Below are 14,512 nucleotides of genomic sequence, written 5' to 3'. Positions count from 1 at the left end.
GAGAAGACTCCTGTTTGTAACTTTCCAGGCAGAGGAGGGTAGCTGTGCTCTGCCCCCTTGTAGAAACTGCCTAGTAATCTGTCTTTATGGGATTCTCTGACCTAATTTCTTTATGAATTCTGAAAATCACATAGTATCAATAATAGGAACTCTCTTGTAGTGATGAAAATGTAAAATGGTACAACCATTGTGGAAAACAGTTTGACAGTTTCTTAAAAATTTAAACATATGCCCACCATACGATCCAGCCGTTCCACTCCTGTTTGTTTACTAAAGAGAAAACAAAGCATATATTCATACACAAAAACTTGTATAGGAATTTTTTAGCAGCGTTCTTTGTAATAACCAAAATCTGAAACCACTCAAATGTCTAAAATCTGTTGAATGAATAACCATTTGAAATATATCCAAGCAATAGAATACTACTCAGCAATAAAAATGAATAGATTGTTGATACATGCAACAACATTATTAAAATAAAATAGGTATGCTGAATGAAAGAAGCCAGGCAAAAAAGAATCCATATTGTATTATTCAATTTATACAAGATTGTACAAAAGTGCAAATTAATCTGTAGTGACAAAGGAAATCAGCGGTTGCCTGGGGACAGAGGGGGAGAGAGGAACAGGGGGAACAGGGGGGAGAGATTACAAATAATAAACTATTGTGCTTTATACTCTTCCAATATGAGTCTTTTGAACCAGTGGTTCATTTTTGGATACTTTTTAATTATTTTTCCTGGCAGTTTAATAAGGTATCTCCTGGAAATAATGAATCTAATTTTTTTTTTTTTAACATCTTTATTGGAGTATAATTGCTTTACAATGGTGTGTTTAGTTTCTGCTGTATAACAAAGTGAATCAACTATACATATACATATATCCCCATATCTCCTCCCTCTTGCGTCTCCCTCCCACCCTCCCTATCCCACCCCTCTAGGTGGACGCAAAGCACCGAGCTGATCTCCCTGTGCTATGCGGCTTCTCCCCACTAGCTATCTATTTTACGTTTGGTAGTGTATATATGTCCATGCCACTCTCTCACTTTGTCACATCTTACCCTTCCCCCTCCCCATATCCTCAAGTCCATTCTCTAGTAGGTCTGTGTCTTTATTCCCGTCTTGCCACTAGGTTCTTCATGACCTTTTTTTTTCCTCTTAGTGAATCTAATTTTTAACTGTAGGGGAAACAATATCATTTTTAATATATGTATTGAATTTTTGTGCTGATGTCTAAGAGTTAAAATCCACATTTGGTTTATAAATATACTAAAAGTCCTTTCCAGTTGTATCCATACTTATTTTCCTGTGTTAAATTGATAGTCTTTGTGAAATGAGATAAAGGGCCTGCTATCTTTCCAGTGACTATATAGTTCAGCACCTGTAATGTCTCTTCCATTTAGTTGGGAAAAATCTATATTTAGTATCTCACACTAGAAACATTTAGCCCAAACTGAGCTTTTATGTAAACTATTTTCTTTTAAGAAATTGGCTTTGTCCTTGGAATAAACCCTTCTCTAATATTTGGTTCCGTTTAGTTGATTTTAAGTCACTTTGTGATATGACCTCTCTTAGTGTATTAATAAAAATAAGAGCATGCACAGAAATATGGGTTTTCTTTCACTATTTTGTTGTCCCTAATGTGGTTCTGAGTGGCTCATCCTTTTCTTTCTGTTCTTCCTTCAGGTCATCACATTGTGGAGCCTTGTGGCGAACCGGCACTCACACCTAATAACTCATTCTCCAAGGTAAGTGAAAAGCCACCTTCTTTGTGTCCTACTTCCTTGTCTAAATAAGTAGCTTGTTTGTATTTTGAACCAAACATTTCATATTTAAATATTTGCTTTTTTTAGACACATGTATTGATTTTTAGATACATGTACTTAGTGAACTAATAGGACTTATTAAGTAACACACAATGAAAAGCCCACACACAAGTAACCCTACATCATCGGGCACACATTCAGCTCTTAAATAGGCTAATTACTTATATAGCTTTAGTGCTGCGATTTTTTATTAATGTACACAATTCTTTTGGTTGTCTCTTAGATACCCAGAAGAGAAAAATGTAATTAAGAGTGGGTTAACATTGACCAGCAGTGACTCTCAAATGACAGATCTCTGCTACTAGTGAGGCAAAACTGTAGTGGCAAAAGAAATAGGCTTACTTGCTTTTTTAAAGACATAGAAAATGCTTTAATACGTAATAAAATGAAAGAACCGAAATCATTTAAGATTATCGCAGGGAAATCTGGAGGTGTTTTAACAAAAATATTTTAATACGTAACTAAATTCCACTTTCAAGCTCTTTATTTAAGGCTACATTTATACCCATTTGTTTGGCTAACATTTCTTTTTACTTTCTGGCATGTAATATACACAGCTTGCAGCTGGATCTTCATTTCATGGAACTGTTTTATCTCACACATATCTCATGCAATCTATTCTGAACCTCACTACTCAAATATCTTTCCATGTAAAATCCAGAGCTGAGGCATTTCCCTCCTAGTAATCTGAAAATCTTATCAGCTCAACAAGATTTCTGGACGTGAGCTGGGTTTAGTGTAGGAGGAGAAAATGAATTAATTGACCAGAAGCCCCAAATTCTATGCCTTTCATTTCACTGTGTTATCTCAAACTTGTGAAATGGTTTAGCATGTCTTGAAAAGCTATTGCAACAGAAGAATTATAAGGCAGAAATGATTGGGACACAAAAATAAAAATTTCTTGGTGTCTGTATGTTTGTAGATTGAGATATAGCTACACGTTTTGTTCTGTTTATTCATAAAGTCTCCAATTTCACATAGCTGAAGTAACTGAATTTGCATGTGTTTCTAGTGTTAGTCATGCTGTAAAGTGCTTATTTTCTTTGTAAATATCACCATGTTGTTGAAAGGGAGAAAAAGTAGCGTTTCTGTTTAAATTAACATAAAACCCTAGAAATTAGACGCAAGAGGGAGGAGATAGGGGGATGTATGTGTATGTATAGCTGATTCACTTTGTTATACAGCAGAAACTAACACACCATTGTAAAGCAATTATACTCCAATAAGGATGTTAAAAAGAAAAAAAAAAAGAAATTAGAACTTCTGTTATTCGTGATTGCAAACATTTTTTGTTGGAGTTAAAATCTTCCAGGAAGTCTCCCAAACGATATTCTGTCCTTGAATACTAATGTCTGTACTATGAATTCCTCATGAAGAGTGGAATTTTACAATCCAGTGAAATTTTTTGACATTACGTAACCACTATTTATGAAGAGATAATTTCATTGCATCTACTATCTCTACCTTTTATCTTTTTTTTTTTAACATCTTTATTGGAGTATAACTGCTTTACGATGGTGTGTTAGTTTCTGCTTTATAACAAAGTGAATCAGTTATACATATACATATATCTCTATATCTCTTCCCTCTTGCGTCTCCCTCCCTCCCATCCTCCCTATCCCACCCCTCTAGGTGGTCACAAAGCACCGAGCTGATCTCCCTGTGCTATGCGGCTGCTTCCCACTAGCTAGCTATTTTACATTTGATAGTGTATATATGTCCATGCCACTCTCTCACTTTGTCCCATCTTACCCTTCCCCCTCCCCGTATCCTCAAGTCCATTCTCTAGTAGGTCTGCGTCTTTATTCCCGTCTTGCCCCTAGGTTCTTCATGACCATTTTTGTTTTGTTTTTTAGATTCCATATATATGTGTTAGCATACAGTATTTGTTTTTCTCTTTCTGACTTACTTCACACTGTATGACAGACTCTAGGTCTACCTTTTATCTTAATAAAAAAAGTAAAATCTTTAAAGCAAACCACCCTTTACTTGTATAAAATTATTTTAATTTATTCTAATCATTTAATATTGCATTTTGCCCTAATCATCTTTCTTTTAATACGCTACGTGCCATGAAGTGCTTCATTCATAACCACTGAATTTAAAAGTTACATTCCATTTAATTATTACTTTATAGTTATGAATCCATTGCTATTTTCCTTAAATTGAGATGAGGTTTAGACTAGATTTGAAAATCTTTATAGCCAACAGTTGATCAGATTGCTAAACTGAAGACTATGTCCATGTAACAACTTCACAAATACTTAAAAGATTGACTTTTTTTTCATTTCCCTGGACTTCTAAGTTTAGTAGGTCTATATAACTTTTCTAAAAAGTTCTGTGGAAGACAGATCCCATAGAGTATGCCTTAAAAAGAGATTTCTGCAGTCAAATAAATTTAGGAAATACTACATAATACATTTCTCTTTTGACAACTCAAAATTTATATTAGTAAGCATTGTGAGAATTCTTGGAATAAAAATATTGATTTAATGTTGCTTAATCTAGTGTTTCCAAGCATATGTGATGATGGAAAGTCCCATACCCTTTGTATATTTCATTGCACTGGTATCTCCTAGAAGCATTGATCCAAGAAGGGGAAATATAAAAAGGATATTGTACCGAGAAAGAAGGGGAGAAGGACATGGAGGGACCGTGTGCAGTCCCTCCCTAATCCTGGATGTTAGTAAAATAGTAAACTAATGATTTGCTTTGATTTTATACTTTAGGTTAATGGGGAAGAAATCATTGAAATTTTGTACGCTGAAGGAAAATGTTCTACTTATCAGATGAAGGAATCAGCAAACCTGGTTCTGTCCAAAGGTAGTTTCCCAAATGAGTCATCCAGTTACTCTAAATGCCCTAATAATTCAAGTAATAAAGAAATGTTGGCAGCCTTTCTTATTTGCCTTACATGTTCCTATAGCTTTAAAAGGAAAGATTATTGTTCAGAGAAATAAAAGAACAGCGTAAAATTAATATTAGCTGCACTACTTACGAATGTCCAGTATTCATTCTCATCTCTAAGATTAAAATGATTTTTAAATGATTGAAGAGATAGCAGTTTTGTTTGATAATTATTTCTTTTTCTGAAGCAGCAATTCACTGGCTACCTAATAACTGAGACATTTTTTTCTTGGGGATGTTTGGGCTGCCCTATTATATCCTTAATCTTTGTAACATAACTTCTTTGGTTGAAACTTCTTTAGTTTCTTTTATAAATTAACAATTTGGGATTAAGTTAGGGAAATAAACATTAAATTATTACTGTCCTTTGAAAAGATGTATCACAGAGATTGATTTTGGTTTATTCAGTTGCATTTATGTGGTCTTTCGTCATAACAGCCAAAGTAGTTCTAGAACTAAAAATGCCTGGGTCCCATTAGTGTAAACTACTTTTCCTGTCATGGCTGCTTTTTCAAAGTGGATGCTTAAAATTTGAAAGACCTGACATATTATATTTGACACATTGTCTCTTTCTCATATCAATATTTTTTAAAGTAAAACCCCATGTAAATTACTGTTTTTCAAGAATCTGATGTACAAGAAGATGATATTTATGATGATCCTCAAGAAGCTGAAGTTATCCAGTCTCTGCTGGATGTTGTGGATGAGGAAGCTCAGAATCTTTTAAACCAAAATAATGCAGCACGAGATGCCTGTGCTCCAGGTAGATGAACCAGAATGAGTAAGTTGGTACACTAAAGGAGTACAGGAAGGCCTCTACAGAGCATTTTAATTCCTCTTGGCCTATTTCTTTCTTTCCCAGGTGCATTGAAAACCAGTGGGAAGTTATCTGAAGAGAGAGCAGAAGATACAGACTATGATGGTTCACCTTTACCTGAAGAGTTTACGGAGGTAAGGATAATACCTAGGTAAACACTCTATGATGCTATATCTCGTTAGAATTCTCTGATGAGGCCTTACCTCTCCCTACCTATCAGTTTCCCTTCTGAGTATTAAAGATAATATCCTGATGGCTGGTTAGTATCTTCAGTAAGAATTAGAACTGATGTCATTTACTCATTTTGGGGAAAGAACTTGCCTTTAAATCATTTAACCTCTTTTGGTGAAGGTTTCCATTCAGGAAAAAAGTGCCCAAAAACCTTTTTTTTTTTTTTTTTTTTTTTTGCATCTTCATTATTATTACACCAAATAAAAGTTGGTAATTCCAAGATCCCATTCCAGTTAATACCTAACCTAGTTAGAAAACTTGATTTTTATCCTTGAATGCTTGTTTTCTTCTGCCCCTCATGGATCCTTGGTCTTAATTATCATGGAAACATCTCATTCTTTCATTTATTCCATGGCTTTTGCTCTGATTGCTCTGCAATTTCAGTTGAGACATGTTTCAAAAGATTTAGACAGCTGACATTCATAATACATTAAACTAGTTGGATGCAAACTAGTAAAAATAAGCTGTACAGGAATTAGTGCTTAATATATAGTATATACGTTTGTTAAAATCTTAAAAAAAATAAAACCCCAAAGTTGGAATCATCTGAGATTAATTTTATTTTTTGCATTTAAGAGTCATCCTATGCCAGGGAAAGAATTACTATTCAAGTTTCCCCAAGCCAAAAAAAAAAAGAAGAAGGAAGAGAAAGAAACAATTAATTTTCAAAAATGTAATCATAGACTTATTTAAGACTAAGACTTCACATCTTCTGGGACATTGAGCTGACTAAGAAAAAAGTATGAAATAGTAGATAAATAATATGTATGCCAGCTCAAACTAAGCAACACCCTATTTATATGAATATGATCTTGCCCATTGTTCTAGGATAATTTCCCTCACAAGTCCTGATTCTTCCTATTGAACACCTTCAAAATTGTCAAAACTAAACTGGTGTCGATTCTTACCATGCATGTACCCACACACAATCTCATATACACAAGATTATTTTCATTAAATACTTATATATAATTAATGTGTGTAAATACAAGGAAGCTTATGTCTGTTTTAGTATGTATTTCCTAATCTAGAAAAATGGTTACACAAATATTGAATAGCTCACAATGTATCATGCTGTAGTGTTTTTACTTAAGTTATTGTTCTTTTGTACTATCTAAATATTAATAATTATAACAATAAGCTCTTTGAAAAAGGTTTTCTGAACATTTTAAATCATACTATAATCATATTTTTATTAATACTATTTAAAATACCCCTTAAAATGTATGTTCTGAAGTCTCTTAACTAAGACAATAAATAAAAATCTTTAATTTCCATTTCAAAATCCAATGCCTTTTCTTTAAAAAAAAAAAAGCTTAACATAATATAGATTCTCTTTTACACTGAGCTATTATAACAAAAGTTTATAGCAGAAAACTTCATTCAAGTTGCTTTTTTTATTTTGATAACAAAGACATTACATCCTCACTGTAAAAAAAATATTTTAAACAGAATCATTTAAAAATGCAAGCTCCTTTTTTTACCCACTCCTCATCTTCATATGAGATAGCCATTGTTAAAATATTGGTTTTTACCCTATTATGCATATGAAAACATGTAATTTTTTTTCACACACACACACTGTATTTTATTTTTACAAGAGATAAATAGACTGACACCAAGCATTGTACATGGATGACCACAACAAAAGCAACAATGATTGCAATTACCAAACATGAAACACACTCATACTATGTCATAATATTGACATTCAGTCCAGTAATCCTCCACTGTAACAGCTCCTTTACTTTGCAGTGAAAATTGATTTGTATATTCTTTGCCTCTGAGTCCTTGTGGGATTTTTTTTTTTTTTAATTCATTCAGAAAGTCACAAAAATTATACTCATCCTCATCAGTTCACTCAGTCCCATGTAATTAATTTTTTTTTTCATCTTGATCTTTTGTTAGCACTTTTATGAGTTCATCAGTTTTTCATTAGAGTTCTGAAAATGCTTATTCATTCAGTTCAGCGGTACAGTCAGTTACCAGAAACCTGTACTTGTCAGAGTCTTTTCCATGAATTTCTTGAAGATGAAAGCCTTTTATAGGAACATATTTGCAAAAGCATCAGAGTACACCCAGAACTGTCTGTAAATGACAAAAGACTTAAAAATGACCACGGTTAAAGATTTGATGAAAGTTCATAATAATGCAATTGACAAGGAAATTTAGTTATTTCTGAGATATACATTTTAAAGTAATAACTAGGATTATTACTTATAACATTATACCAGAACATATAAGATTTTTAGAAATTTCATGTAATGTCTGAAACATTTATGTTAACATATTTCCATACATATTTCCATACAAATACAAATATAAGATTTTTAGAAATTTCATGTAATGTCTGAAACATTTATATTAACATATTTCCATACAAATAACCCAATGAAAGTTTAGTATTAGTTGTTTTGTTTGTTTGTTTTTTTATACTGCAGATTCTTATTAGGCATCAATTTTATACACATCAGTGTATACATGTCAATCCCAATCGCCCAATTCAGCACACCACCATCCCCACCCCACCGCAGTTTTCCCCCCTTGGTGTCCATATGTCTGTTCTCTACATCTGTGTCTCAACTTCTGCCCTGCAAAGCGGCTCATCTGTACCATTTTTCTAGGTTCCACATACATGCGTTAATATACGATATTTGTTTTTCTCTTTCTGACTTACTTCACTCTGTATGACAGTCTCTAGATCCATCCACGTCTCAACAAATGACTCAATTTCGTTCCTTTTTATGGCTGAGTAATATTCCATTGTATATATGTACCACATCTTCTTTATCCATTCGTCTGTCAATGGACATTTAGGTTGCTTCCATGACCTGGCTATTGTAAATAGTGCTGCAATGAACATTCGGGTGCATGAGTCTTTTTGAATTACGGTTTTCTCTGGGTATATGCCCAGTAGTGGGATTGCTGGGTCATATGGTAATTCTATTTTTAGTTTTTTAAGGAACCTCCATACTGTTCTCCATAGTGGCTGTATCAATTTACATTCCCACCAACAGTGCAAGAGGGTTCCCTTTTCTCCACACCCTCTCCAGCATTTGTTGTTTGTAGATTATCTGATGATGCCCATTCTAACAGGAGTGAGGTGATACCTCATTGTAGTTTTGATTTGCATTTCTCTAATAATTAGTGATGTTGAGCATCTTTTCATGTGCTTCGTGGCCGTCTGTATGTCTTCTTTGGAGAAATGTCTATTTAGGTCTTCTGCCCATTTTTGCATTGGGGTGTTTGTTTCTTTAATATTGAGCTGAATGAGCTGTTGATATATTTTGGAGATTAATCCTTTGTCCGTTGATTCGTTTGCAAATATTTTCTCCCATTCTGAGGGTTGTCTTTTCGTCTTGTTTATGGTTTCCTTTGCTGTGCAAAAGCTTTGAAGTTTCATTAGGTCCCATTTGTTTATTTTTGTTTTTATTTCCATTACTCTAGGAGGTGGATCAAAAAAGATCTTGCTGTGATTTATGTCAAAGAGTGTGCTTCCTACGTTTTCCTCTAAGAGTTTTATAGTGTCCAGTCTTACATTTAGGTCTCTAATCCATTTTGAGTTTATTTTTGTGTACGGTGTTAGGGAGTATTCTAATTTCATTCTTTTACATGTAGCTGTCCAGTTTTCCCAGCACCACTTATTGAAGAGACTGTCTTTTCTCCATTGTATATCCTTGCCTCCTTTGTCATAGATTAGTTGACCATAGGTGCGTGGGTTAATCTCTGGGCTTTCTATCTTGTTCCATTGATCTATGTTTCTGTTTTTGTGCCAGTACCATATTGTCTTGATTACTGTAGCTTTGCAGTATAGTCTGAAGTCAGGGAGTCTGATTCCTCCAGCTCCATTTTTTTCCCTCAAGACTGCTTTGTCTATTCGGGGTCTTTTGTGTCTCCATACAAAATTTAAGATTTTTTTTTCTAGTTCTGTAAAAAATGCCATTGGTAATTTGATAGGGGTTGCATTGAATCTGTAGATTGCTTTGGGTAGTATAGTCATTTTCACAATAATGATTCTTCCAATCCAAGAACATGGCATATCTCTCCATCTGTTGGGTATCATCTTTAATTTCTTTCCTCAGTGTCTTATAGTTTTCTGCATACAGGTCTTTTGTTTCCCTAGGTAGGTTTATTCCTAGGTATTTTATTCTTTTTGTTGCAATGGTAGATGGGAGTGTCTCCTTAATTTCTCTTTCAGATTTTTCATTATTAGTGTATAGGAATGCAAGTGATTTCTGTTCATTAATTTTATATCCTGCAACTTTACCAAATTCATTGATTAGCTCTAGCAGTTTTCTGGTGGCATTTTTAGGATTCTCTATGTATAGTATCATGTCATCTGCAAACAGTGACAGTTTTACTTCTTCTTTTCCAATTTGTATTCCTTTTATTTCTTTTTCTTCTCTGATTTCTGTGGCTAGGACTTCCAAAACTGTGTTGAATAATAGTGGTGAGAGTGGCCATCCTTGTCTTGTTCCTGATCTTAGAGGAAATGCTTTCAGTTTTTCACCATTGAGAATGATGTTTGCTGTGGGTTTGTCATATATGGCCTTTATTATGTTGAAGTAGGTTCCCTCTAGGCCCACTTTCTGAAGAGTTTTTATCATAAATCGGTGTTGAATTTTGTCAGAAGCTTTTTCTGCATCTATTGAGATGATCATATGGTTTTTATTCTTCAATTTGTTAATATGGTGTATCACATTGATTGATTTGTGTATATTGAAGAATCCTTGCATCCCTGGGATAAATCCCACTTGATCATGGTGTATGATCCTTTTAATGTGTTGTTGGATTCTGTTTGCTAGTATTTGGTTGAGGATTTTTGCATCTATATTCATCAGTGATATTGGTCTGTAGTTTTCTTTTTTTGTAGTATCTTTGTCTGGTTTTGGTATCAGGGTGATGGTGGCCTCATAGAATGAGTTTGGGAGTGTTCCTTCCTCTGCAGTTTTTTGGAAGAGTTTGAGAAGGATGGGAGTTAGCTCTTCTCTAAATGTTTGATAGAATTCACCTGTGAAGCCATCTGGTCCTGGACTTTTGTTTGTTGGAAGATTTTTAATCACAGTTTCAATTTCATTACTTGTGATTGCTCTGTTCATATTTTCTATTTCTTTCTGGTTCAGTCTTGGAAGGTTATACCTTTCTAAGAATTTGTCCATTTCTTCCAGGTTATCCATTAAGTTGGCATAGAGTTGCTTGTAGTAGTCTCTTAGGATGCTTTGTATTTCTGCGGTGTCTGTTGTAACTTCTCCTTTTTCATTTCTAATTTTATTGACTTGAGTCCTGTCCCTCATTTTTTTGATGAGTCTGGCTAATGGTTTATCAATTTTGTTTATCTTCTCAAAGAATCAGCTTTTAGTTTTATTGATCTTTGCTATTGTTTTCTTTGTTTCTATTTCATTTATTTCTGCTCTGATCTTTATGGTTTCTTTCCTTCTGCTAACTTTGCGTTTTGTTTGTTCTTCTTTCTCTAGTTCCTTTAGGTGTAAGGTTAGATTGTTTATTTGAGATTTTTCTTGTTTCTTGAGGTAGGATTGTATTGCTCTAAACTTCCCTCTTAGAACTGCTTTTGCTGCATCCCATAGGTTTTGGATCGTCGTGTTTTCATCGTCATTTGTCTCTAGGTATTTTTTGATTTCCTCTTTGATTTCTTCAGTGACCTCTTGGTTATTTAGTAACGTATTCTTTAGCCTCCATGTGTTTGTGTTTTTTATGGTTTTTTCCCTGTAATTCATTTCTAATCTCATAGTGTTGTGGTCAGAAAAGATGCTTGATATGATTTCAATTCTCTTAAATTTAGTGAGGCTTGATTTGTGACCCAAGATATGATCTATCCTGGAGAATGTTCCATGCGCACTTGAGAAGAAAGTGTAATCTGCTGTTTTTGGATACAATGTCCTATAATATCAATTAAATCTATCTGGTCTATTGTGTCATTTAAAGCTTCTGTTTCCTTATTTATTTTCATTTTGGATGATCTGTCCATTGGTGTAAGTTAGCTGTTAACATCCCCCACTATTATTGTGTTACTGTCGATTTCCTCTTTTATAGCTGTTAGCAGTTGCCTTATATATTGAGGTGCTCCTATGTTGGGTGCATATATATTTATAATTGTTAAATCTTCTTCTTGGATTGATCCCTTGGTCATTATGTAGTGTCCTTCCTTGTCTCTTGTAACATTCTGTATTTTAAAGTCTATTTTATCTGATATGAGTATTGCTACTCCAGCTTTCTTTTGATTTCCATTTGCATGGAATATCTTTTTCCATCCCCTCACTTTCAGGGTGTATATGTCCCTAGGTCTGAAGTGGGTCTCTTGTAGACAGCATATTGTGGGTCTTCTTTTTGTATCCATTCAGCAAGCCTGTGTCTTTTGGTTGGAGCATTTAATCCATTCATGTTTAAGGTAATTATCGATATGTATGTTCCTATGATCATTTTCTTAATTGTTTTGGGTTTGTTTTTGTAGGTCCTTTTCTTCTCTTGTGTTTCCCACTTAGAGAAGTTCCTTTAGCGTTTCCTGTAGAGCTGGTTTGGTGGTGCTGAATTCTCTTAGCTTTTGCTTGTCTGTAAAGCTTTTGATTTCTCCATCAAATCTGAATGAGATCCTTGCCAGGTAGAGTAATCTTGGTTGTAGGTTCTTCCCTTTCATCACTTAAAGTATATCATGCCACTCCCTTCTGGCTTGTAAAGTTTCTGTTGAGAAATCAGCTGTTAACCTTATGGGAGTTCCCTTGTATGTTATTTGTCGTTTTTCCCTTGCTGCTTTCAATAATTTCTTTAATTTTTGCCAATTTGATTACTGTGTGTCTCAGCGTGTTTATCCTTGGGTTTATCCTGTATGGGACTCGCTGCACTTCCTGGACTTGGGTGGCTATTTCCTTTCCCATGTTAGGGAAGTTTTCGACTATAATCTCTTCAAATATTTTCTCTGGCCCTTTCTCTCTCTCTTCTCCTTCTGGGACCCCTATAATGCGAATGTTGTTGCATTTAATGTTGTCCCAGAGCTCTGTTAAGCTGTCTTCATTTCTTTTCTTTCTTTTTTCTTTATTCTGTTCTGCAGCAGTGAATTCCACCATTCTGTCTTCCAGGTCTCTTATCTGTTCTTCTGCCTCAGTTATTCTGCTATTGATTCCTTCTAGTGTAGTTTTCATTCCAGTTATTGTATTGTTCATCTCTGTTTGTTTGTTCTTTAATTCTTCTAGGTCTTTGTTAAACATTTCTTGCATCTTCTCGATCTTTGCCTCCATTGTTTTTCTGAGGTCCTGGATCATCTTGACTATCATTATTCTGAATTCTTTTTCTGGAAGGTTGCCTATCTCCACTTCATTTAGTTGTTTTTCTGGGGTTTTATCTTGTTCCTTCATCTGGTACATAGCCCTCTGCCTTTTCATCTTGTCTATCTTTCTGCGAATGTGGTTTTTGTTCCACAGTCTGCAGGATTGTAGTTCCTCTTGCTTCTGCTGTCTGCCCTCTCTGTCTCATACTTTCTAATGCTTCCCTATTATTCTCTTGCATAGATATACCATAATTTATTAAATTGGCTATCTATTGATGAGTATTAAATTTATTATAAACAGTAATGCAGCAAAGATTCCTATTTCTTTATAATGTAAATTCTCGGGTCTCACAAGACAGAATTATGCCCTCAACCCCAGCATTTCAAAGGTTTATATTATTTTTCTGATTCCTGCAGGCATTTGAGTTTGTAGTCTGTTCTAGTTTGCTTGGGCTGCCATAACAAAACACCACAACCTGAGTGGCTTAAAAAAATAGAGAAAATTTATCTTTTCACAGTTCTGGAGGCTGGACGTCTACGATCAAGGTGTTAGCAGTTTTGGTTTCTGGCAAGACCTCTCTCCTTGGCTTGCAGGCAGCCCTCTTCTAGCTGTGTCCTCACATGGTCTTTCCTTTGTGTGCACACACGCCTGGTGTCTCTTCCTCTTCTTATAAGGACACCAATCCTATTGGGTTAGAGCCCTATCCTCATTACCTCATTTAGCCTCAATTATCTCCATAAAGACCCTATTTCCAAATACAGTCCCATTGGGGGTTAGGGCTTCAACCTGTGAACTTTGGGGGGACACAGGTCAGTTCATAACACAGTCTTTGCCTTAACCACTTATAAAATATAATCAAGGGCTTCCTGAGTGGCACAGTGGTTGAGAATCCGCCTGCCAGTGCAGGGGACACAGGTTCGATCCCTGGTCTGGAAGGATCCCACGTGCCGTGGAGCAACTGAGCCCGTGTGCCACAACTACTGAGCCTGCGTGCCACAGCTACTGAAGCCCAGATGCCTAGAGCCCGTGCTTTGCAACAAGAGAAGCCACCACAACGAGAAGCCCATGCACCGCAACAAAGAGTAGCCCCTGCTTGCCGCAACTAGAGAAAGTCCATGCACAGCAATGAAGACCCAATGCAGCCAAAAATAAATAAATAAAATAAATAAATTTTTTAAGAGAAGAAAAAAAGAACACTCATGTGCACGTCTTTGTGTGGATATGTAAAATTTAAATATGTATAATCAAATAAAATTTTATTCACAATAGTTAAAAAACAAGAGCTCTAGGCATAAATTCAACCAAAAATGTACATATTTATATTATGAAAACTTTAAAACTCTACAGAGAAGCACAAAAGAAGTATTAAAGGAAAACATTCCTTGTTCTTTGATAGAAAAAAATCTAAAATTTAAGTTCTCCCTAGATTCACCCCTCAATTAAATATGGTCCT

At 34.9% G+C, this 14,512-nt stretch overlaps 1 protein-coding gene across 20 annotated transcripts in view; it reads left to right on the top strand.

The window, feature by feature from the left end:
- Nucleotides 1-14,512, top strand: part of PTPN13 (protein tyrosine phosphatase non-receptor type 13) — a 247,308-nt gene that overhangs the window by 190,957 nt on the left and 41,839 nt on the right. For 19 of the 20 annotated variants that reach the window (XM_082391058.1, XM_082391051.1, XM_082391057.1 and 16 more), the window contains 4 exons: nucleotides 1,685-1,746; nucleotides 4,554-4,647; nucleotides 5,357-5,494; nucleotides 5,594-5,682. In XM_082391058.1, coding sequence (XP_082247184.1) covers nucleotides 1,685-1,746; nucleotides 4,554-4,647; nucleotides 5,357-5,494; nucleotides 5,594-5,682 — 383 coding nt within the window. Of the gene's footprint in view, nucleotides 1-1,684; nucleotides 1,747-4,553; nucleotides 4,648-5,356; nucleotides 5,513-5,593; nucleotides 5,683-6,355; nucleotides 6,481-14,512 lie in introns of those variants that run through there. The other variant, XR_014244298.1, reaches the window with a different exon arrangement.

This window comes from Balaenoptera borealis, assembly GCF_965194805.1.
Source record: "Balaenoptera borealis genome assembly, chromosome: 4".
NCBI lineage: Eukaryota > Metazoa > Chordata > Mammalia > Artiodactyla > Balaenopteridae > Balaenoptera > Balaenoptera borealis.
This window is presented reverse-complemented; position numbering and strand designations above follow the sequence as displayed.